This window comes from Brassica napus, chromosome C8, assembly GCF_020379485.1.
Source record: "Brassica napus cultivar Da-Ae chromosome C8, Da-Ae, whole genome shotgun sequence".
NCBI lineage: Eukaryota > Viridiplantae > Streptophyta > Magnoliopsida > Brassicales > Brassicaceae > Brassica > Brassica napus.
This window is the reverse complement of record NC_063451.1, coordinates 48,233,622-48,256,963: the sequence shown is the minus strand read 5'-3', so window position 1 is coordinate 48,256,963 and position 23,342 is coordinate 48,233,622. Positions and strand designations below refer to the sequence as shown.

Genomic DNA, 23,342 nt, shown 5'->3' with positions numbered 1-23,342 from the left:
AACATAAATTATTATTAAGAAGAGCTTTTAACAGAAATAGCAGTAAAACGATGATTCCTAACGCATTCGTAGGAAAGGTTGCTAACCTCAAGGATATCAAACCGTGAAGGAGAGAATGTCGGAATGTTGCCCCAGTGATTTAGGAAGCGAAAATCCAAACTATTTACTTCTTCGTTAGCTAAGGTAACAATCCATTAATCCATCTAGTATGGAAGATAGGTGAGCATCTGAGACTCGATTGTGAATAGGGGTTGGTGATCGTGATACTGAGGAGCTCGAATTTAAAAATGTAATAATTGATGTATTATCTCGAATTCAATAATTGTATATTTGAGTTCAAGTGACCAATTATTTTTTCTTACTTCACATTTTAACTTTAAAGAATATATGATGTGAAAACATATTTGATAGTTTAGGACTCGTTCTTTATAGATTAATTTGATATTATAGGTTGAGAAATTGATAATCCTTTTCTTTTAGTTATTGTTATAGCTAGTTGATGAACAATATGAAAATATGTTAATTAGTTGTTGTCTATATTTTTATTGCTGTCTTTTAGATTCCGAAGTGTCTAATATTTATTTTAACTGGTTAATTTTTTTGATTTGTCAGTTAAAATTCACTTAAATGAGTTTTTTTATTTGTTTTAAAATGGGTGTACTTAACTAGAAAATTGAATCTAGGTTCCAACATGTGTTCGATATTCTTTTGTAACATACAAACCTATGAATTTTGGTGTCTATTGTTGTCAACTGAATTGCAAAACTATTGATGTGTATTTCTCAAATGCGCTAATATATTCGACATATGAGTTGTTACAATAGAACCAGAACAATTTTAGCATTTGATATAAAGTAGAAAACATAATGAGAGCAAATGATTTTGCAACATATACCAAACAAACATTAGTGGTGAGTGTATAAATTACAAACTAGATTTTGACCCCCGCTTTAAAGCGCGGGTTTTGTTTTCTTATTAAAATCTAGCTAAAAATATATACAGACTAACAATACATTGATACTGGTTCGGATCCAAACTCAAGGTAAAGTACTTATTAAGTATTTTTTTTGTAGACATGCGGGTCTCTGTTTGAGTTTGGATCTTACTCGAGACCCAATCGGATAACCGATGTACATGAAATGTTTGTGTATCTTAGATATTTAGGTATTTCTGATATGTTTTTGTACTACGAATATTATTTTAAGTTTCGGATTTTGGTTTTTGCTTATAGTTTCAGACTTCATGTAAAATTTCAAAATTTAAAATATATTTGGCTATTTAGCTGAATTTTTAGGGTTTTTTTGTTTATCAGGTCAAATTTGCGTCATTTTGAGTATTTAAATACTTTCGGATATTTTTTTGTGTTTCATGTATTTTTAAAGTTTTTGGGTACTTCGAATATTTTTTGGATCCTAACCTGAACCGATCCGGATCCATTAGGTATCCAAAAATTATATGTAGTTTACATGTATCTTAATTATTGATCCAAACCCGAAAAGAACTGACACGAACCCAAACAAAAAAAATTCAAATACCTATTTAGGTCCAAATGTCTAGGATCCAAAACACCCATGTTCGAAAGAAACCAATCTGTATCTGACCTGAAGATCGAATGCCTAAGCGTACTCTCTTTTCTACTATTATTATTATTATTAGGATTGAAAAAATCTAGGATAGTTTAGTAAAAATCTAAAAAATTAAATATTAGTTTAGAACTTAAAGTTTTTTGATTGGCTATTATTTCTATATTTTAAATTACCTAACCAACATTTTAAAGAAGTCAAACAGTGAAAATTGATTTATAGTACAGTTTGAAAATGAGTACTATATTACTGCATGGGATAAGTAAATATATATCTAATGTACTAATGTGTGATATAAGAAAATATAGTATAATTAATATTGTACAATTATATTATTAGGGAGTCTAGAAAACTATAAGATTTGGACTGATTCATTTGAAAACCACGAAAGTAACCTATATATTTGAATGCAATGTTACATATCGACATATATACAAAATCTCTTTTCAAATGTTATTTGGTAACCGTAATATCTAGAGAGACATATTTTTAATAGATCAGATATGTCACACAGATTTTCTAAATAATGAACAAATATCTAACAATTAGAGAATTAATATATCACCTAAACTATTAGAGAAAGATCTTGATAAGATTCGTTAGAATCTTATTTCGTTGTTATAATAAAAGCTATTATAATATTTGTTTATATGTTATATGTTGGACTAAAAATGAAATGGTGCAACAATTTTTTTTAAGTAGATTTTTAAGTCTTTTTTTTCTTTTAATAGTATTGATGATCATGACTATAAAAGCAGAAAGACAATATAGAACTAAATCATTTTGCAAATCCACCAAAAAAATACCGAAGAATGTGAGTGGTGACGTGAAAGTGAAAACATAAAATTAAGAAATATTAAGCTGGAATATCAAAAGGATTCCTAAAAGGAATTAAACATTGTTTGTTTGTTTGTTTTTTTTTTTGCTGAGATTTTTACCCAAGTTCAAATCAACTCAAGTGGATATTTCTTCATGATGGGAAAACATACCAAAGATGTCTTTGGGCCTTTAACGACAGGGCCCAAGCCCAAACGTGGATTACGTTATCGTCTCCAATCCCCAAATCTCACCTTGCGTAAATCACAATTCTAGGGTTCTTCTTCTTCTTCCGATTAGGTCAATTCAAATCGGATCGCGAGATTTCACCACATCTGATCTGAACTTAGAAAGATGTCTCAGAACGGGAAGCTGATCCCACCAAATATGGATCAGAACAGTACGAGGCTCCTCAATCTCACAGTTCTCCAGCGAATCGATCCTTTCATCGAGGAGATCCTTATCACAGCAGCTCATGTCACCTTATATGAATTCAACATTGAGATCAGTCAATGGGTAAGTTGCAATCATTCATCGTATTATGTTTTGCTTTGTTACTGACTGTTCTGTGTTTTGTTTTTAATCAGAGTCGTAAGGATGTTGAAGGGTCTTTGTTTGTTGTCAAAAGGTGAGTACTTTAAGTTTTCAGCTATGTGTGATGTTGACTTTAATCATCTAAAGTCTGGTTTTTGTTTTGTTTCAGAAATAAACAGCAACCTCGGTTTCAGTTTATTGTAATGAATCGCCGGAACACAGGTCAGCTAGAGAAGCATCAAGTTGCTGTTTCTTTTTTTCTTAATGTCTCTGTCTTTGATTAGTTGCTTTCTCATTGATTTGGTTAGTTTCGGATTTGTTATAGCAATTAGTGCTCTGTAACATTGAAGTTTGTTTTTGTCAGTGTTTTAGTTCGTCTAAAGCTAAGGGATATGGTTAGGGAAATTTTTAGATCGTTAGTGAAATTGGTTTTATATTTTGCTTATCTGGAAACTCTAAGAATCTTGATTTTTTTGGAGTTATCAGTGAATTGTTAAATTTTGCGTGGGCAGATAATCTGGTGGAAGATCTCCTGGGAGATTTTGAGTATGAAGTCCAAGGTCCATATTTGCTTTACCGTAACGCATCTCAAGAAGTAAATGGCATTTGGTTCTACAATGAACGTGAATGTGAGGAGGTTGCACGTCTTTTCGACAGGTACTTCCTTATACATATACTTAGCCTTCCTTGTGTTTATTTCTATATTCATTATGTCTTGGCCTGATGGTTCCTTTGGCATGGGTAGATTACTTAGCGCATATTCCAAGGCAAACCAGAAGCCAAATACGTCATCTTCGAAAAGGTAAAGATCTTCATCTTTAGACTTAGAAACTGCACCAATAGTTGTTTTTTAGGATGTGGAAGGAAGCTAGATAATCTACATGTTTCAACTGGTAGATTTGCTTATATGTTAAATTGAGTTTAATTTTTCTATGAACTGTAGCGAGTTTAGGGAATTGGAAGCTGTGCCTACAATGGCGGCTCTGGATAGTCCTCTTGAACCATCTTCAACTGCTAGGGATGCCCCTAATGATCCTGCTTTTGTCAACTTCTTCAGCGTAAGTCTCTAAAGCTTTTGATACACACTCACACTATCACCTTCCTCATTATGTTGTTGGCTTGACTGCAGTCAGCGATGACTCTTGGTAACGGGTCTGCAAGTGGACCACCATATCAATCATCAGCAACTCCTCTACAACCTCATCAACCCACCATTGCGCCTCCTGCACCTCTGCAATCCTCCTCTCCTATTATGTCTCACTTTGAGAACAACCCTGATCTTATCAGCAGCAACAACTCCAACGTTCACACGGATCTGGTGACGCCGTCCTCGTTCTTTGCGCCCCCACGGACGATGACACAACCACTCCTTGTTCCTGGTTCATCTACGCCCACTGCGCCTCCTCTGAACTTTAATGATGCCTCTCACCATCAGCGCCAGCATGGTACCCCGATGCTCCAGCCTTTCCCGCCACCAACTCCACCACCCTCACTCGCTCCTTCACACAGTGTCCCGGTTATCAACAGAGACAAAGTCAAAGAAGCCCTTTTGAAGCTAGTTCAGGTTTGTTCTTCTTTTAAAACATTCACTTGACTTTGAGCTAATTCCCAAACCTAACGAGTTGTTTCTGAACAGGAGAACGAATTCATCGACATGGTGACCCGAGCTTTACAAAATGCACATCAACAATGAAGCTGAGCAGGGTTGGGCAGTGGGAACAGTGGCGGTTTGGTGTAGAATGTGTAGTTAAAACGTAGTTTAGTTCTCTTTGATACAGTTGAACAAAGTCTTGTCAGAACCTCGAACAGGCAGTTATAAAAGATAACTTTGCATTGCTCCCTTGTTTTTAACTCTTGAACATACTTTTTCACCTTTATTACTCTACTTTCAGCCATTCATCTAACTCTTTTAAATTTAGAATCAAGATCATCAAGAAACACTTTTGTCGACATCAATGTTTTTAATACCGAACCTGATAAGTTTTTGGTCATGGTTCAATATGGTTCAATATGGTCCAATAAGGTTCATCTGAGTTTAATAATTTTATTAAGAATAACATCATGGTTGAACCCGGTGATCGAACCGGTTTTGTAAACACTGGTCGGCACTGAATGAAACATCAAATATAGGAAACGAAAGCAAGCTTCATTCTGAGTCATACTAATACACAGAACCAAGAGAGAGAGAGAGTAAGATAATAAGTACAGATGGAACAAGAGGGAATGATTTATTTCTTGAAGTAATCTTCAGTCCTGCCCTTAAATCCGATTTGTCCGAAGGTGAGGCATATGAAGAGGCCCAAGTGCCAAGTGATCAGCCACAACCAGAACTGAGAAGTGAGAGCTGGAGGTGTTGGGAAGTGAGCGAGCTCAGTTCCTATGCTCTCAAAGAAGAGACCCGTCAAGCTCTTCCCGTTTATCGCCGGAATGCTAGACGGAGCTAGCCACCCGACAAGCCCGAACCCCACCACGTTCAGATCTCTCCTCAGCCAGTTCCTCTCAAAGCTTTTTCATTATGTAACACAAATAAAACTATTGTTAGAGAAAAAGCCCTAAAGATATCTTGACAAACAAGTTTTCTTAAGTTCAGTTAAATATAAAAGAATAACAAACCAAGTGAATCTTCCGCCCGATGCTCCAGCGACTTTCAGAGCGTTCTTCGCTCTTAATGTTGGTTTTAGAAAAGCTGAAAACATCACCAGAAATTACAAATCAATATGAATATTATATGTTAACTCAATTATTCAGATATGATCAAAAGAAAGACAAGAGTACATGAAGAGAGAGCTTTGGCCTTGATGGGAGAAACAGATGATCCTCCGAGACCTATCACCGTCGATGGGGTTCCAAATGTTGCGGCCATTTTTCTTCTTTGCTTCTTTCTGCCAAACTGAGCTCCTTTGTTTTATTTCTAACATCCACAAAACATGAAATAGATTGGTTTTGTGGACGACATTAGAGATTTCGAGGATGGTTATCAGTCAATAGCTTTGTGACACCTCAGCATATTCTTTGATATTGTGGGTCCACCTCTTGGATAAGATAAATTCCAGATTTTTAAGTTTGCATCTGAGAGTATACTGTATGTGAATATGTGATTATCATAGAGTCATAACAAAATTGTAGGAATTATATAAATTTTAATATTCGTATTTTTTTTAATTAACAATTATCATAAAGTTCATTGTGACAGTTAACAACTTAACATGTTGTCTTTGGTCACATGATATTGTCTAACACGGTAACACCAATAACAATAATAATATCGTTATTTTCTTGATTTTAGTAGAAAACAAATAAAAATGAAATATATGGACATTATAAGTTGTTGATGTACTCGAGCGAATCTCTTTCCCTTGTATATTACTGAGAAGCTCGAAAGGAGAAAAAAGTTGATGTATGATTAGGTTTCGTCATGTGCACTTTTCTATGTGACTCATTGCCATTTGCTTATAAATGCTTACTTGTTCTCATGTAACTGTGTTTAGGCTAGAGGAAAACGAAAAGCTTGTGTTGACTCCATTCGAAAAGAACCTCGACATCTGTAGACAGCTTTGGCGAGTGCTTGAACGTAGTGACTTGGTAAGTCCCTGGCAAAGTAACCGTCTCATTAAACGTCTTTGTTTATTTAATCCTTCTCCTTTTTTAAGATTGTTATGGTAGTTGACGCTAGAGATACACTCTTCTACCGTTGCCCTGATCTTGAGGTATTGCAACTTTAAACCCATCTGACACCGTATCCCTGATCCTTATCACTAACTTTCAAGATACATCCTGACACATGCATATGCTCGAGAGATCGATGAGCATAAGAAACTCATGCTTCTAGTTAACAAGGCGGATCTTTTTACCTCCTTACGTCAGGTAAGCAACCCTCTTCTGATCAAGTGGTTTGAATTCTATAGGGACTAGGGAGAAATGGGCAGAATATTTCCGCCTCAACAACATCCTCTTCGTCTTCTGGTCAGCCATGGCCGCTACAGCTCTCCTCGAAGGGAAAGTCTTGAAAGAGCAATGGAGACAACCCGGTAACTTTCAAAAGACAGAAGATCCAGAAGTTGTGATATGCGGCAGAGACAGAGCTCTTGGGACGGTTACAGTCTGAGGCTCAAGAGATCGTCAGAGCAAGAAACTCTAGAGCAGTGAGTGAGAGTGCTCTTGGGTCCCTATTTACATATACAAATTTTCAAAAAATTTGGGACCCTGAGTCATATTTAATTAGGCTTGGCCCAGGACCGGCGCTTGGGTCGATGAGTGAGGAGAAGGTGGAGGATACTAGGTGCTGAGATAGGTTCGGATGATGATGAGGAGGAAAGCGAGGAGGTTCCTGGTATTGATGATGTGCTGGATGATTTGAGCTTGTTTGATGTGGCGAACGGGCTTGCGTCTTCTAAGAAAGTGGCGGTGAAGAAGGAGACGGCGTCGCATAAGCAGCATAAGAAGCCTGCTAACACAGAGCCTCTCACTGTGCGGTGATTAGTGACAAGTGACCAAAGTGTAGTCATCGTAGCAAGGATATTAAGTTTATGTGATAGAGATGAGATGGTGTATTATCAGTGTAAGATACTTTTTTTGTCAACAGATGCTTAAAAAGTTTTTTTTTTTTTTTAGAGTTTTGTTAATTCTAGTTATTTAAGGGCTTTTATACTGTAATTTTGCTTAATATAGATTATGGTTTTGATTAGTAACTTGAGTTACATTTGATTTATTATGAATTATTGGTAAAATTGAATTTGAATCTACATTTCTGTTTGTTTTTATACTAAAATACTTATCTCATGTATTTTTATACCTTATTTGACAAAAAAAATACTAATCAAATCTGTAAATTTAGCACATAATCTATATTTAATCACATAAATTTTACGACAATTTACACCAAGTTTTAACATTTGTTATTATTCAACTCAGATACCATATATCTTCAATCAAATATTGAGTTATTGGCTTTAATTTCATCTCAGCAGTAAAAAATATTAGTTTCTTAAAATAAAGTATAAAATGAATATTCGAAATCAAAAAGTTTCCTATAACAGAACAGAATATCTGTTATTTCCATTTATTGGTTTTAATTTCCCCAAAAAGAAAATAATTGCGAGGGAGGAGGAAAGAGAAAAGAAACTCAATTAAAAGAAGAAAAAAAATAGTAGGAGGAGACGAATTTCGTTTTCCCGGATTCCGCGAATGTCTGCTTCGTTTTAATTTCCCTGGAAAATAAACTGTTTCTGCTTTTTTCCAATAAGGCCCGAGGATCTGCACCGTGGGAAAGCTAGGGTTTCGAATTCAATCTTTGAGAAACAGAGAGAGAGATGTTGATCAGAGACGCGGCGGCTCTGTAGCTGGATCGATCTAAGTTAGATTTACTTTTTTTTTTTTTTTTTTTAATTTAATTTCCTCGTTAGGTTTGATAATAATAATGGATGAAGATTCGTCTATGCTCCCCGAGACCGATCAAGATCGGGGCTCTCGTGGCCACGACGAAGCCCAATCTCCGCTGCCTATGGAGAGGGAGGCGAATCGCGACGAATCGCCGCCGGCGGATTCGGGATCGGCTCCCGAAGCGGCGAGTTCCCAGGAGCAGCCGCCGCAAGTCGTTGGTCCGAGGTGTGCGCCGACGTACTCGGTCGTGGATGCGTTGATGGATAAGAAGGAGGATGGGCCTGGGCCTAGGTGCGGCCACACGCTGACGGCGGTTCCGGCGGTTGGGGAAGAGGGGGCGCCTGGTTATATTGGTCCACGTCTTGTGTTGTTTGGTGGCGCGACGGCGCTTGAGGGTAATTCTGGTGGCACGGGGACTCCGACTTCGGCTACTCCAAGTGCTGGCATTCGTATGTCTCTTTTGCCTCTTGTTATTTTCATGTGAGATTGGCAAAGCCAATAGCTTGGTGTAGTAGTAGCTGGAAATAACATTGTTATTTGGATGTTTAATACTATATTAGCCAATGTTTAGAAATCACTAGTTGATGGTTATGCTTATAAAGGATTATTGTTTAGGCAGATGTTGGACCGATTTTTTTAAACGCCTAGACCCGATTTTTAGAACACTGTGTTCCATTAGTTCTTGGATCTATAGTTACGTTTCGCTTATAGATTCGCTTATAGATTCTATGTTCTAGTTCTTGCTGATTTTTGAGGTTCCTCGACTTGCACGGTTGTAATATATAATTAGGGTGTTCTTTGTGCAGGGCTAGCTGGAGCAACTGCCGATGTTCATTGTTATGATGTCCTTTCTAATAAGTGGACTAGGTGAGTGTAAGATGTGTACTTTCTTTGTTTTTTCCCCTATATGTATGTCTGGATACCAGTTGATTTGATGAAATGAGGTTACAGGCTTACACCATTTGGAGAACCACCAACCCCAAGAGCCGCACATGTTGCAACTGCAGTCGGGACCATGGTAGTTATTCAGGTAAGGGAAAAGCTATGCTTATTATATTATGTGAATGATTTAAGCTTGTCAATCGAAGATGATCTTTTTAAGTCAGCTTTGAAAATTGAAAGTGATTCTGAATTTTCTCTGTGGTGCAGGGTGGAATTGGTCCTGCTGGTTTATCGGCCGAAGATCTTCACGTTCTTGATCTCACTCAGCAACGGCCACGATGGCACAGGTTTGAAAATAAACCCGCCACAAGTGGCTTTCTTGGTTTAAAATTCATTTTATTAGTTTGTGTCGTGAGATAGGTTATGTTCTCTTTCCAGGGTTGTTGTTCAGGGTCCTGGACCAGGACCGCGTTATGGACATGTCATGGCACTTGTTGGACAAAGGTATCTCATGGCAATCGGTGGAAATGATGGTATGCATTTTTCAACGTTGGCTTATCTCAGTAATTTATGTTGGAGCATTATATTCTCCTTAAAGCTCCTCATTCTGAAAACCGTTTTAAACTATTAGGAAAACGTCCACTCGCTGATGTGTGGGCCTTGGATACGGCTGCCAAGCCTTATGAATGGCGTAAGTTGGAACCAGAAGGAGAAGGTCCACCTCCCTGCATGTAAGTTTGATTCCAATTCCTTTATAATTGTGTGATTTGCACTGGTGTACTAATGTGTTTGCTATTTGTGCGTTGTACCTAGGTATGCAACTGCAAGTGCGCGTTCCGATGGTCTTCTTCTCCTCTGTGGTGGAAGAGATGCAAATAGTGTGGTAAGTGTGATTTTAGAATTTTGGCTTCTGCGTTGTTGTGAGATGTGTATTGAACTATGAGAATTAGTCAATTGTTTCTTCAGAGAGAAAATTGAAAAGTATTATATTTCTTCCCAACTAAAAATTTAGGTGAAATGAAGACTTGTTATTCTATGTTACAGAGCAGAGGAGGATGTACCTCCTCTCCGCAAAATAAATTAAACAAGAGTTTAAACACACTCTAAAGTATAACTTCTATTCAATACTTTGTGAATCCATTTCGAAAGAAACTTCTATTGTCATCAAAGAAAGATATTAGCAGTTAGTTGTTTATTGATGACCTTTACTTTTAGAATTTGTCAAATTTGGGTAGAGTGAAATTTGAAACTGAATGGACTGCCGTGGTCTTGAATGCTTTTGATTTGTTTTTTTAATTGATAGCCTCTGGCCAGTGCATATGGACTTGCTAAGCACAGAGATGGACGTTGGGAATGGGCCATAGCCCCTGGTGTCTCACCATCTGCTAGATATCAGCATGCAGCGGTATGGATACTTCTTACTCTTTGGTTCTCTTATCTGGCCTCATCCGAATAATTAAACTGTTTAATGGCTTATCTAGGTCTTTGTAAATGCAAGACTTCATGTGTCCGGTGGGGCACTTGGTGGTGGACGCATGGTTGAAGACTCATCCAGTGTTGCAGGTTAGCAAACAACAAGATGCAATCTGAATATCTGATCTGATGTTTGTGATGTTGGATGGTCGATGAGGGAATACTTATGTTTCCTTGATAATAGGTTCACCATTTTTAGTCGCTGTAGGCCATTGTTGAAATGTGTCTCACGTGTAAACGACAGCTGTATAGAGGAATATGCTGTTATTTTTTTGCCAGTCGAGGTTGTTTTGGCCATAAAAGTATCACTGAAGCCTTTTAGCCATAGTTGAAATGTGCCTCATTTATAGACGAGAGCTGTACATAATTGTTTTATACTAATGTGTGCACTGAGTGGACCTACAGTTCTCTGAGTATTTAACCTATTGTCTTTGTACAGTCTTGGATACTGCAGCAGGTGTATGGTGTGATACGAAATCAGTTGTTACTAGTCCTAGAACTGGCAGGTACAGTGCCGATGCAGCTGGTGGTGATGCTTCTGTTGAGCTGACAAGGCGTTGTAGGCATGCTGCTGCTGCAGTTGGTGATTTGATATTTATCTATGGCGGTTTACGTGGAGGTAAGGAGAAAAGCTAGGCAAGACTTAATTCAATTTACCTGATGATGTTCTGATAGCTGTTAAATTTCGCAATTTCCTGAATTGCTTCTCTATGAGGAAGACTGATTTTTTTTTTATGATTGGATTTTTCACTGAATGTGGCACAATATACTTATATACATCGTATGGCTTGTTTGTGACACTCTAGAATTACACTTTCTGAACTAGGTGTTGTTTTTTGTTCAAATCTGAGAGATTATATCAGGATTTTTAGTTTTGGATTTCTCCAAAAATTAGTTCCCTCCATCTTGTAATCTGTTGTACCTGTTCAATTTCAAAAGATGGCATCACAACAACTTAACTATCTATTTTTGATGCTTTAGGGGTGTTACTCGATGGCCTCTTGGTTGCGGAGGATCTTTCGGCTGCGGAAACAACATACGCTGCTTCTCATGCTGCTGCAGCTGCAGCAACAAATTCGCCGCCAGGTCGATTACCTGGAAGGTATGGTTTTTCAGACGAAAGAAATAGGGAGTTATCTGATTCAGCCGCTGATGGTGCCGTTGTATTGGGAAGCCCTGTTGCACCCCCCGTAAATGGTGATATGTATACTGATATAAGCTCTGAAAATGCAGTACTTCCAGGAACTCGGTTAGCCAACTTCCTTAATATTGATTTATCTTGTGCTGTATTGTTAACACGGTGATGTTTATAGTGACGACTATCCAACACAACTTTGTAGGAGAACAAGTAAGGGTGTAGAGTATCTTGTTGAAGCATCAGCGGCAGAAGCTGAGGCGATCAGTGCTACGTTGGCTGCTGCCAAGGCACGGCAGGTCAATGGTGAAGTTGAGCTCCCAGATAGTGGTGGAGAAACTTCACCTAGTGGGACACCTTCATTTTCGCTAAAGCCAGATTCTATGGGATCAGCTGGTGGTACTCCCGCAGGAATTCGTCTTCATCATAGAGCCGTGAGTGCCACCCTTATTGTTTTGAGTAACATCTAAAGTCTTAAATATATATTTAACACAATGTTCCTTCGTTTACTAGTATTTCTTACCCAGAGTTTCACGAGAAATGCATTTTTGGTTTATAATGGTTCTGGTACTATGTCATTAGGTGGTGGTTGCTGCAGAAACTGGTGGCGCCTTGGGTGGAATGGTTAGACAATTATCTATTGATCAATTTGAAAATGAGGGACGACGTGTCAGTTATGGGACACCAGAAAGTGCAACTGCAGCAAGGAAATTATTAGATCGACAAATGTCAATCAATAGTGTTCCTAAGAAGGTAAAAAAAAATTGTTTCCCCATGAAGTATTGCAAATAAAATCTTGTGATCCTAAATGCGGGTTTAAAAAATACAGTAATACATTTGGTACAATTTATGATAAAGGGTACAAATCGTGAATGATGCTTTCTTGGTGTGGCAATGATAAAAATTGAAAGTATCGTAAATGCTATTGTTAAAGTATATATAATCTCTTGGTTTGCGTTACGGCCAATTCATAGGTGAAGATTCCTTTGCTTCCTCTATGTTGTTCAACTGGGAATTGGGTGACTAATGTCTAAAGATTCACTTATTAGATGGCCAAGTACCTAATCGGGAGTTTCTAATGAACTGTTTCTTACTTATGTGTTGATAGGTGATAGCCCATCTTCTGAAGCCTCGTGGGTGGAAGCCTCCAGTTCGACGCCAGTTTTTCCTAGATTGCAATGAAATAGCTGATCTTTGTGATAGTGCAGAACGTATCTTCTCAAGTGAACCAACTGTATTACAACTTAAAGCTCCTATCAAGATATTTGGTGATCTGCATGGACAGTTTGGGGATCTTATGCGCCTTTTTGATGAATATGGTTCACCATCTACAGCTGGAGATATTTCGTAAGTGGACCGCTAAAAATTCTGACATCACAGGCTGCTACTTGTTTTGTTTTTGCTCTCTATACTGGGACATTGCTCATTCTGTGTCATATATGTCAGATATATCGATTACCTCTTCTTAGGGGACTATGTTGATCGGGGTCAACACAGTTTAGAAGTAATCTCCCTTCTGCTTGCGTTAAAGGTTAGTTCTAAGCGCTTTATGTTAGTTTTGACTTGCTGCACGTGTTCTAGTTGCTTGACCGTGGAGGGTTTGACATTCTACTCTCGTTACTGCAGGTTGAGTACCAGCATAACGTACACTTAATTCGGGGAAACCATGAAGCTGCGGATATTAATGCCCTTTTTGGCTTCCGAATAGAGTGTATTGAGCGAATGGTATTGTATTCCGCTTCTAAATCTCTCGTTTCCATTCCATGCCTAGTTTTCTCATACTGAGGTTGCTTTGCAGGGTGAACGTGATGGAATCTGGGTGTGGCACCGAATAAACCGTTTGTTTAATTGGCTACCTCTGGCTGCATCGATTGAGAAGAAAATTATTTGCATGCATGGTGGTATTGGTCGTTCTATAAATCATGTGGAGCAGATTGAAAATATTCAACGTCCAATTACAATGGACGCTGGCTCCATTGTGCTCATGGATTTGTTATGGTCAGTACATGTCCGTTGTAGGTTGTTCTGGCTATTGTTTTTTTGGTCGAAGTCTTACTAGTTTTTGTTTTAATTTGGAATTTGTTAGGTCGGATCCGACTGAAAATGACAGTGTTGAAGGTTTAAGACCCAACGCTAGAGGCCCTGGATTGGTTACATTTGGGGTGAGTAATTTTCCTTTGTTTCAGATTTATAGTTTGCTCCCAGTAACTTGCCGTATTGAGAAGTGCTATTTTGCATTTCTTTTTTACCTGTACTATTATTGACTAATACTTGGCAATTGCAGCCTGACCGTGTCATGGAGTTTTGCAACAATAATGATCTTCAGTTAATTGTACGTGCACACGAGTGCGTGATGGATGGGTTTGAGCGTTTTGCTCAGGGGCATTTGATAACTCTCTTTTCCGCTACAAACTATTGTGGTATGTGCCATAATCTGATCGGATAGCTTGATGTGATTATTTATATATGTTTGGTTAATAATCTCAGGTACTGCAAACAATGCTGGGGCTATCTTGGTATTGGGGAGAGATCTTGTAGTGGTTCCTAAGCTCATTCATCCGTTACCTCCAGCAATTTCATCAACTGAAACACCAGAAGGACATACAGAAGACACATGGATGCAGGTTGCTATTGATTCACTTAAGTGCATTCATTGTTTGGCATGACTATTGGTACTTAGCATGGTATTCTTTTTTGTGCAGGAGCTGAACGCAAATAGGCCAGCGACACCAACCAGAGGACGTCCACAAACAGCAAATGACAAAGGAGGTTCTTTGGCGTGGATGTAACGTAGACGAAGAGGCACTCGTGCCACATGCATAACCGCAACCAAAACACTTGTAACATCTGTGCCGTCTGGTGTTCCTCTCGTGTTTTTTGTACAGAAAAGATGAGCAGTAGACGAAAGGGTAGAGAAGTCAGTTTTGGTGGTGGTTTAGTAGTGATTTGTAGAGTTTTATTCGTTCGGGCTTGTTAGTCCTCTCTTTCAATATCTTGTTTTCTTTCTTTTTTTTTTTCACTCTTATTGATTTACCTTCGTTTTGTTTTGGTCTGTGGTATAGTTTCTTGGCGAGTGGGATATGAGTTGTTAGAATGGTAATGGTCGACATACATATCATCATCATCATCATCCGTATTAGGGTGTATAAGTTGAGGATTGGCTCTACTGTCTTTTTTTTTTAATTTATTCTGTATCAACTATCAAGTAAACATTTGTGGCTTTTGTTTTTTTTTTTTTTTAACTTTCAGTTCATACATTTGTAACGTTTGTGTTTATAATATCATGAGACGAGACGAGACGATCTAAACTTTGACAATATGTTTATAAATATCCAACGCATGTAACTTCAGAATACATTTATGAATATATATAATTTTCAGCGATTACATTTTTACCCGCAAAAAAATAACAATTACAGGAAATGATACATATTACAATCATACAAACTACAAAACCAACCATATAGTTTCCAGCTTTCTAGGTATGACTTTAATGAATACTTGCTTTTATTGGTTGTCATTGCCAAATCCCCCACCAGGCCACCACTGCGCCTTATAGCTCATCCTACACGAAAAGTCAGAATCATACAACTTTAGAACGGTTAAAGATGATTCAGTACTAAAACGCATAAAGCATTTAAAAGTGGTTGAATATAAAACCACTTAGTTTACTTACATGGTAATCGTCCATGTAATCACGTCGATGGTGCTGTAAAACAAAACATTTATACATAGTCACTTGTGTTCCACAACTAACAGTGTTAAAAAGAAAAAAACAAAAGAACTGAGTTGGTCTCAATGTGTACGTACCCGTTTGTAACGATCCCTCCTGTCCCTGTGTCCATACCGGTCACCCCTCTCCTTTCGTCTACGTTCCCCTTCTTCTCGTGCTATACGAGCTTCCTGCAATCGTCAAATTGTATGAGATCATGACTAACATAGACAGAGAAGACTAGAAAAGCAAAATAAGAAGTTGTTTTGAAAACTACAAACCTCATCTTCTCTAGCTTTTCTTTCTTTCTCAGCTTCCGCAAATAACTCCTTCTCAGACTGGTTGGTATATCAGAAGAGTATATATAAGCACATCAGATTACTACTAATAAGATATTTTCTATAATAAAAGCATGCAGAAACTCATTTAACTTTGTCTAAAAAGAGGCAAAAAAAGAAGATATCCCAAAGGCATGGAGAAACCTACCTCTCTGTGCTGAGCAAAATAGTCATCCACCATGCTCCTTGCATATTCTGGGTCATCACTGATCAAGATATTGTCAAATATTGAACCAGCCTTCACCTGCAGTATTAACAACATCAGTTTCTCAATCCAGCTGTGCACTAGATTGACTATCATATAAACTAACTATCTGGTGATGGGAGTGATTATATTGATAGTTAATTATTGGATGGAACTTAGAACTCACCTGCCATACTTCAATGCCTGCATATCTTATAGGCTTCAGAACATAAAGATCTGGATCATCTTCAAACTCTGATGAAAACAAAAACGAGAACCTCAAGCTTATTAACATCAACAAGAAGTAATCCAGCCCAAAACACAAATAACACATTACATCATAGAAACATGCCTGGGTTATCTATCCATGGGTTCTTCCATTTTCCCTTGTAGTTCGGGTTCTTGATTTTCTGTAATGTTTTGATAAAATGTCAAATGGTGTTGAAGACAAATTGGCTTAATCTATATAACCATTGAATGACTGTTCAGTCAAGTACCTTTGCTTTCCAAGAACCTTTGTAGGCAGGGTTTGGGATCTTTGGTGGTTCCCAGTGTCCGTTTTCTTCTTCATCCCAGTCCTCAGGCTACAAAACAATAAAAGAGAGAGAGAGAGATACAAGACATAAAGCTTAGCAACACTATCACAAACCAATGAGTTCCAACAAAAAAGATCATAAGACCACTACTAAAACACAACTATAAACCAATCAATTAAAGAGTACATACCTCTTTAGCTTTTTGGTCTGGGATTTCACGTGGAATCGAATCATAACCCTGGTCCCAAATGAAAAGAATCAGTTGCCTGATTCAAACTAAGAATGAGCAGTATGTGAACTGAACAAGTAGCATTTTGAGTGTTCGGGTAAATCAGACATAAACAAAACGATTTTTCTAGAATATAAAAGAATCGGTATAGACATCCGTCTAATCAATGATCTCATATAAAGTTCCTAACTACCGCCTAATGAAATTAGTATGGATCTATATTGCTACTACCATGTTTACTAAACAAGTTACCTCAGGTTTGACATCCTCAGGGTCATCAATATACTCTCTGTCATCCCAGTCCACTGGCTGCAAAACAAAAAATGTAATCCATCAAAAGTCATAATAGCTAAGCAAGTATAACCCAATCATGCAAATATTTGGTTTAGCAATCTTCATTGCATTTAATAAAGACTCTTGGAGTTACCTTCTTTGCATTTTTAACCTTGATCTTCCTTGGAGGAAGGATGTCCCAGTCAGTGTACATACTACCAAACTCCCTCTCTTTATTATCAACAAGGACGCTGTAAGAAGCATCAGGCCGCAGAATAAATGTGTAGAAGTGATTTAACTTGTCGGTTTCACATTCCAAATCCTTTTTAATTGGATAGTTCTGTCCCTGGTATGAAAGTATAACATGAAGCTTCTTCGTCTGTGTGCCACATATATCTGGTCCAAACATTAGACTGCATAGAAAAAAAAAGTACTAATGAGAATCCTCAAACACAACTAAACCGACCTGATAAAAATGAATCCGAACCGAACCAAATCTGACAATTTGACTAATATTGCATATATTGGTAAACCGAATCCGATAAAAATGAATCCGAACTAAATCAACACTTTCACTGTTATTTCCATTTTGGCCTTATAACTTAGAACAAGGCAACTTGACTAAGACTGTATATAACCTTCTAGAAGCTGATGTTCACTAAAAGAAGACATTAAGGGATAAAGGCAGAAGATTAACCTGTAAGGAGTATCACCACCAAATTGCTTCTGGTTAACGTAGCCAGAGAGGAGCTTGATGTAAGCGCCACCACATTCTATGTCTTGTTCGATTTTGACTGAGTACTGGACAACAAGAGTCCGGTTCTTGTTACTAAACTCTGGAATCTTTGCAGAAATTGCGTAATGCTTGGCATCATTATATGTCTGAATACCTAAACACAAAAAAGAAACAAAAAAAAAAAATGCATTAAAGTTAAACCAAATAAAGATTCTATTGACTCACTTAAGTCAACTTCAAAGATCAAAACCAATACACTAGAGAACATAGGACAAGACAATGAAAGGAAGTACCTTTATTGTCGGGATCGCCGGGCCATTTACCGGCGGTGTGCTTAAAGGTACCGGCTTTGCCTTCGTTTCTCTTCCAATCAGATAAGACCCACCTGCTTTTCCACCCACCTGAACACATCAGACTAAGTTAGTTGCATAATTCTATAAATAGAAAGCCTAAAGGTGGAAACTTTTTTTTTTTAAAGAGATAGAAAGAATGTTGTGATGATACTTCACCTTCGAAGTGCTCTTCTAAGAAGATCTCCGAGAAAGCCAATGGAGTGAGAGTGAGAAGAGACAAGAGGAAGATGCAGAAAGACTTGAGCTTGTTTTGAGGCAATCCCATTTTGGTTCAGAATCTCTTGACATGGCTGGGGAAGTTGTGATTTGAGCTTTATAGCAAGATGAGGAGGAAGACGAGAGTGAGCATTGACCCCATGGGTCGTTTCGTGTAATTACAATAAAACCCCTAAACGTTTTGTATACTTCTTCTTTCGTCTTCCATCAGTCTTGACTCTTGTTTTTGCTTTCCAAGTCGTCGCATGGTGGACTGTGGAATGTTCAAAGTCGTTTTTCAGCGTAGGGAGTGGGGCAAAATGACACGAATGGTCCCAGTGTTATGTTGCCTGCATTACTTTCATGTCGCCATTATGATATGTATACACATCATAATAAAGATTTGCCTGAGTAATTCCACTAATCCTATTTTTTGTTTGTTTTTGTTTATGAAAGCTGATTACTAAAGAAATAATACGATATATGGTCATTAATCTGATCGGTGACCATTCGGAAAACAAACAAGAATAACGAATAGAAAATGAATGTACGAGAATAAAATAGCAGGAATGAAAATGAATAATTGTTTTTGTTCAAATTTAAGAAGAAAAAATTTTGTTTTTTAATTTCTAAAAAAAAAAAAGAATGAAATGGAGTGAGAGGAAATTATTATTTTTTGTGAAAGGTAATTTCTTTTAGGAACGTTACGGAATGTATTATTCATCGTCGTTTCTTGGTCACCATTCATACCCAATGATTATTTTAATTATTTTTAATTATTTTAAAATTTGCATAAAACATGAAAATATCCTATATTAAAAAAACAACAAAATCTTTTAAAAGAAATTCCCTATGATGGACCTACATAAGTTTTTGTCACAAATATAGAGTTTAAAAGTAAAAATGATCAAAATAGACTTAAATGTTTTATCAAAAAAAAAATATATACACTTATACCTCGTAAGGTTAATTAATCTAGACATTAGGGTTTAGAGTTAAAGAATGGGGTTTAGGGTTTAGGATTCAAGAGTTTAGGGTTTAGAGTTGAGGAGTGGCGTTTTGGGGATAGAATTTCAAATTTTAAAAAATAAAAAAAAGTTTAAAATTCTCAAAATAAAAAATGTTATTTTGGCCATTTTAGTTTTTAAAATCTATTTTTATGACAAAAACTTAAAAATGTCTATTCGAGAGAATTGCAAATCTTTTAAATATCTTAATACATTTAATGAAAACTTAGGAAGTAGGAATTATTAAAACTTTGTGAGATAATAGAAATTATGGGCCCAAATTACAATAATAAGATTATAAGTGGGGCAAATAATAAACTAAGTTATTTGCAAAATTGGTCCCTTGAAACAATCCCATTTTCAGAATCTCCCTCGCCAGTAGCCACCGTCGGATTGAAACCGTGGGCCCTGAAACTGCCATCTTCTTACCAAAGAGACTTTAGTAGAATCTTTCCACTTTCACGACTAAGGAAGGAGATTGTGAGACTGTGACCTTACTCCATCCTCCACTATGTTAAGCTCAGATCAGACCTTGAAACCCCAAAGCGACGCCGTAGATGTCTTCTGGCACGAAGGAATGCTCCAACACGACGCCGTCGAAGGCGTCTTCGACACGGGAACCAACCCCGGATTCCTCGACGTACTGGAGAAACACCCGGAGAACGCCGACAGAGTCAGGAACATGGTTTCGATTCTCCAACGTGGTCCCATCGCTCCCCATGTCAACTGGCTTCCCGGGCGTCTCGCAATCGTCTCGGAGCTTCTAACGTTTCACACTTCAGGTACGATCGATCCTAAGGTTCGAGTTTTGAGCATAAAGGAAGAGACTTTATAGACTTTGATCTCTGTTTTCTAACATACACTCTGATAAAGAAAGAGAGTTTATAGAGTTTGATTTCTGCTTTCTTACTTACATACACTCTGTTAGAGGAAGAGACTTTGACTCTGTTTTCTTGCATACACTCTGATAAAGGAAGATACTTTGTAGAACTTTGATCTCTGTTTTCTTACAATAAGCTAAGGAAGAGACTTTGTAGACTTTGATCTCTGTTTTCTTATATACACTCTGTGAAGAGACGTTATGAACTTTGATCTCTGTTTTCTTACCTACGCTCTGATAAAGGAAGATACTTTGTAGAACTTTGATCTCTGTTTTCTTACATACACTCTGATAAAGGAAGAGACTTTATAGACTTTGATCTCTGCTTTCTTAAGGAAGATACTCTCTATAGACTTTGAGTTCTGTTTTTTACATACACTCTGACAAAGGAAGAGACTTTATGGACTCTGTTTTCTTGCATACACTTTGATAAAGGAAGATACTTTGTAGACTTTTGATCTTTGTTTTCTTACATACACTCTGATGAAGGAAGAGACTTTATAGACTTTGATCTCTGTTTTCTTTCATACACTCTGATAAAGGAAGAGACTTTGTGCACTTTGATCTCTGTTTTCTCACATACACTCTGTTACTTGTACAGACTACATAAACAAGCTAATAGAGGCAGATAAATCAGGAGAAAGGCGTGAGATTTCCGCAGGTACATTCATGAGCCCAGGGTCTTGGGAAGCTGCGCTTCTTGCAGCCGGAACAACTCTATCAGCAATGCAACACATTCTCGACAGCCACGGCAAAATAGCTTATGCTCTAGTACGCCCACCAGGCCACCACTCACAGCCAACTCAAGCTGATGGGTATTGCTTCCTCAACAACGCAGCTCTCGCCGTGAAGCTAGCATTGGATTCAGGACAATGCTCGCGAGTTGCGGTTGTGGACATCGATGTGCACTACGGGAACGGCACGGCTGAAGGGTTTTACAGGTCTGATAAGGTTCTCACGGTGTCGCTGCATATGAACCACGGGTCGTGGGGGTCGTCTCATCCGCAGAGAGGGTCTGTTGATGAGATTGGCGAAGGTGTGGGGTTGGGTTATAACTTGAATGTTCCTTTACCTAATGGCACTGGTGATAAGGGTTATGAGTATGCGGTGAATGAGCTGGTGGTTCCTGCTGTTAGGAGGTTTGGACCTGATATGGTTGTTCTTGTTGTTGGTCAAGACTCCAGCGCTGTAAGTTCTTTCTTCGTTTACCGTTGTGTTAGAGGTCCACAGTTCGAGGTACGGCTGGGACGAAACTAATCTATATATTTTCTTAATAAATATTAAATTTATTCAACAAAAAAACTCTTGTACAGTGTCTGTAACTTAGCTGAGAGTTTTGCCTAATGTTTCAAAAAAAAACTAACAATTAAATTTTCATCTCATTGAAAAATCAATGTTTCTATTGTTGAGACGAAACTAATATTACATGATGTGGTTTCGGGCCCCGGGGGATTACTGAGCTTATCCTCTTTGTACTGTGGGATCTGCAGTTTGATCCAAACGGGAGACAAAGCCTGACGATGAATGGATACAGAAGGATTGGGCAGATAATAAGGGCAATGGCAGAGGAGCATAGCAATGGAAGGTTGCTTATGGTGCAAGAAGGAGGGTATCATGTAACATATGCAGCTTACTGCCTCCACGCCATGCTTGAAGGCGTGCTGAAGATTCCAGAACCGCATCTATCGGATCCGGTTGCTTATTACCCTGAAGATGAAGCTGTTGCTGTTGAAGCTGTTAAGTCAATCAAAAGATACCACTCTGAATGTGTTCCATTTCTCAGAGGGACTTGAAGTGGTGTAGTTTTGAATTTATTCCTCTGTGTTGTAACATTTTGGAACATATATCAATGCAGATAAAATCAAGTACTATGATTGAAACCATCAAAGTCTTTGTTACGTTCCTTGCAGCTAAAGAGTTTGGTTTGGGAAGGGAAGGGACAGCTTCGGAAACTTGATTATGAGCTCTATGGTTACTTTGTAGGAAGCATTATTGCCACCCCACGGTCCGACCAAAGTTCAGTCACCTCAATATGAAGATCTTGTAGGCTTTGGAGGTTTGGGCTGTGGCCCATGGGGACAAAGTAACAACCGGCATGAATATGGGTAAAAGCCCCGGATCCGAAAAACCGAACCAAACACGATCCGAAAAAGTAATACCGAACGCAAACCGAAATTGATTAAATATCCGAATTGGTCTAAAATTTTGGTATTTAAAAAACCGAAACCGAACCCGATCCGAACCGAAATATTTCGGATACCCGAATGTATCCGAAATAGATTTATAAACCTATATATTAATTATTTTTTAGACTTAATGTATATTAAAAAAATATCCAAAATATATTTGATACTTTTAAATTATCCAAAATACTTGAAAATATATACAAATAATCAAAAGTAAATGTCTTAAATAGTTAAAGTATACTCAAAATACCAAAAATACTTAAAATATTTATTTATTCTCTATCCAAATATTCAAACCAAATCAATTTATATGTTAAGTTTAGGTATTTTGACATGTGTTATTCAAATTTATATGTAATATATTATTTTGTCTATAGATTTTGAGTATTTTAAAATATATAATGAATTTTAAAATTTTAAAAATAATTTAAATGGGTTATCCAACCACGCAAAGATCTGAACCGAACCCGAATCGAAATTTAAAAACATTCGAATGAAACTAAAATCTTTGACCCCGAAAATCCGAAACTCGAATGGATCCGAACCGAACCCGAGTGGATACCCGAACGCCTACCCCCATCATTTTTATGATGTCATATTCTGCGAGGACACCTTCATTTGATGAATGACACATAAATCGTCAAAATGTTTATCAATTTAAATATATGCATTTCGTTGACTTGCATATCTTTCATGAACTGACTTTCATGATGTCATTTACTTAAAGATACCGTCATTTGGCGAATGGATACATCAATGGTTAAAAGGTTTATCAGTGATAAATATAGGCATTTCTTCTTCTTTTTTCGACAAAAAAATAGGCATTTCTTTTCCTTGCATATATTTCCTGAACTACAAATATCAAATATGTGTTATATGCTTCTGTTCATGTATTTCGAAAGTCGGATGTC

General features: G+C 37.6%; 6 protein-coding genes across 8 annotated transcripts; 4 read left to right on the top strand and 2 right to left on the bottom strand.

Annotated features, from left to right (window-relative positions):
- The first annotated feature begins 2,584 nt into the window (after positions 1–2,584).
- LOC106377036 (mRNA-decapping enzyme-like protein) lies at positions 2,585–4,773 on the top strand. Its single transcript, XM_013817190.3, has 8 exons — positions 2,585–2,915; positions 2,987–3,027; positions 3,103–3,155; positions 3,446–3,590; positions 3,679–3,735; positions 3,877–3,991; positions 4,063–4,497; positions 4,570–4,773. The coding sequence occupies exons 1-8, from the start codon at positions 2,754–2,756 to the stop codon at positions 4,624–4,626; spliced, it is 1,065 nt and encodes a 354-aa protein (XP_013672644.1). The 5' UTR covers positions 2,585–2,753; the 3' UTR covers positions 4,627–4,773.
- Positions 4,774–4,963: 190 nt separating this feature from the next.
- Positions 4,964–5,999, bottom strand: LOC106377037 (photosystem I subunit O). The gene is made up of 3 exons (XM_013817191.2): positions 5,709–5,999; positions 5,547–5,619; positions 4,964–5,438 (listed from the first exon to the last, which is right to left on the bottom strand). Exons 1-3 carry the CDS (start codon positions 5,794–5,796, stop codon positions 5,162–5,164), a joined length of 438 nt encoding a protein of 145 aa, XP_013672645.1. The 5' UTR covers positions 5,797–5,999; the 3' UTR covers positions 4,964–5,161.
- Positions 6,000–6,295: 296 nt separating this feature from the next.
- Positions 6,296–7,616, top strand: LOC106374923 (GTPase LSG1-1-like). Its single transcript, XM_048765428.1, has 4 exons — positions 6,296–6,330; positions 6,422–6,515; positions 6,584–6,640; positions 6,839–7,616. Coding segments are annotated over exons 1-4 (255 nt in total). The 5' UTR covers positions 6,296–6,328; the 3' UTR covers positions 6,941–7,616.
- A 383-nt stretch (positions 7,617–7,999) lies between these two features.
- LOC106377034 (serine/threonine-protein phosphatase BSL2) lies at positions 8,000–15,035 on the top strand. Of its 2 annotated transcripts, XM_013817188.3 has the most exons (22): positions 8,001–8,286; positions 8,360–8,761; positions 9,119–9,179; positions 9,264–9,342; positions 9,462–9,541; positions 9,633–9,727; positions 9,826–9,925; positions 10,008–10,077; positions 10,498–10,599; positions 10,676–10,757; positions 11,107–11,286; positions 11,649–11,916; positions 12,008–12,236; positions 12,385–12,555; positions 12,911–13,149; positions 13,249–13,333; positions 13,429–13,527; positions 13,601–13,800; positions 13,889–13,964; positions 14,087–14,222; positions 14,290–14,426; positions 14,505–15,035. In XM_013817188.3, the coding sequence occupies exons 2-22, from the start codon at positions 8,368–8,370 to the stop codon at positions 14,589–14,591; spliced, it is 2,970 nt and encodes a 989-aa protein (XP_013672642.1). In that variant the 5' UTR covers positions 8,001–8,286; positions 8,360–8,367; the 3' UTR covers positions 14,592–15,035. The 2 variants fall into 2 exon arrangements, with proteins under 2 accessions (XP_013672640.1, XP_013672642.1); XM_013817186.3 differs by having other exon boundaries at positions 8,000–8,761.
- A 71-nt stretch (positions 15,036–15,106) lies between these two features.
- Positions 15,107–18,621, bottom strand: LOC106377035 (calreticulin-3). The gene is made up of 14 exons (XM_013817189.3): positions 18,320–18,621; positions 18,104–18,211; positions 17,772–17,964; positions 17,229–17,487; positions 17,054–17,110; positions 16,763–16,810; positions 16,534–16,620; positions 16,389–16,446; positions 16,224–16,291; positions 16,001–16,096; positions 15,796–15,852; positions 15,613–15,705; positions 15,479–15,511; positions 15,107–15,367 (listed from the first exon to the last, which is right to left on the bottom strand). Exons 1-14 carry the CDS (start codon positions 18,426–18,428, stop codon positions 15,356–15,358), a joined length of 1,278 nt encoding a protein of 425 aa, XP_013672643.1. The 5' UTR covers positions 18,429–18,621; the 3' UTR covers positions 15,107–15,355.
- Positions 18,622–19,820: 1,199 nt separating this feature from the next.
- On the top strand, positions 19,821–22,128 carry LOC106377033 (histone deacetylase 8). 2 transcript variants are annotated; one of them, XM_013817185.3, is made up of 3 exons: positions 19,821–20,147; positions 20,847–21,433; positions 21,736–22,128. In XM_013817185.3, exons 1-3 carry the CDS (start codon positions 19,877–19,879, stop codon positions 22,036–22,038), a joined length of 1,161 nt encoding a protein of 386 aa, XP_013672639.1. In that variant the 5' UTR covers positions 19,821–19,876; the 3' UTR covers positions 22,039–22,128. The 2 variants fall into 2 exon arrangements, with proteins under 2 accessions (XP_013672639.1, XP_013672638.1); XM_013817184.3 differs by having other exon boundaries at positions 19,825–20,147; positions 20,847–21,481.
- Positions 22,129–23,342: the final 1,214 nt, after the last annotated feature.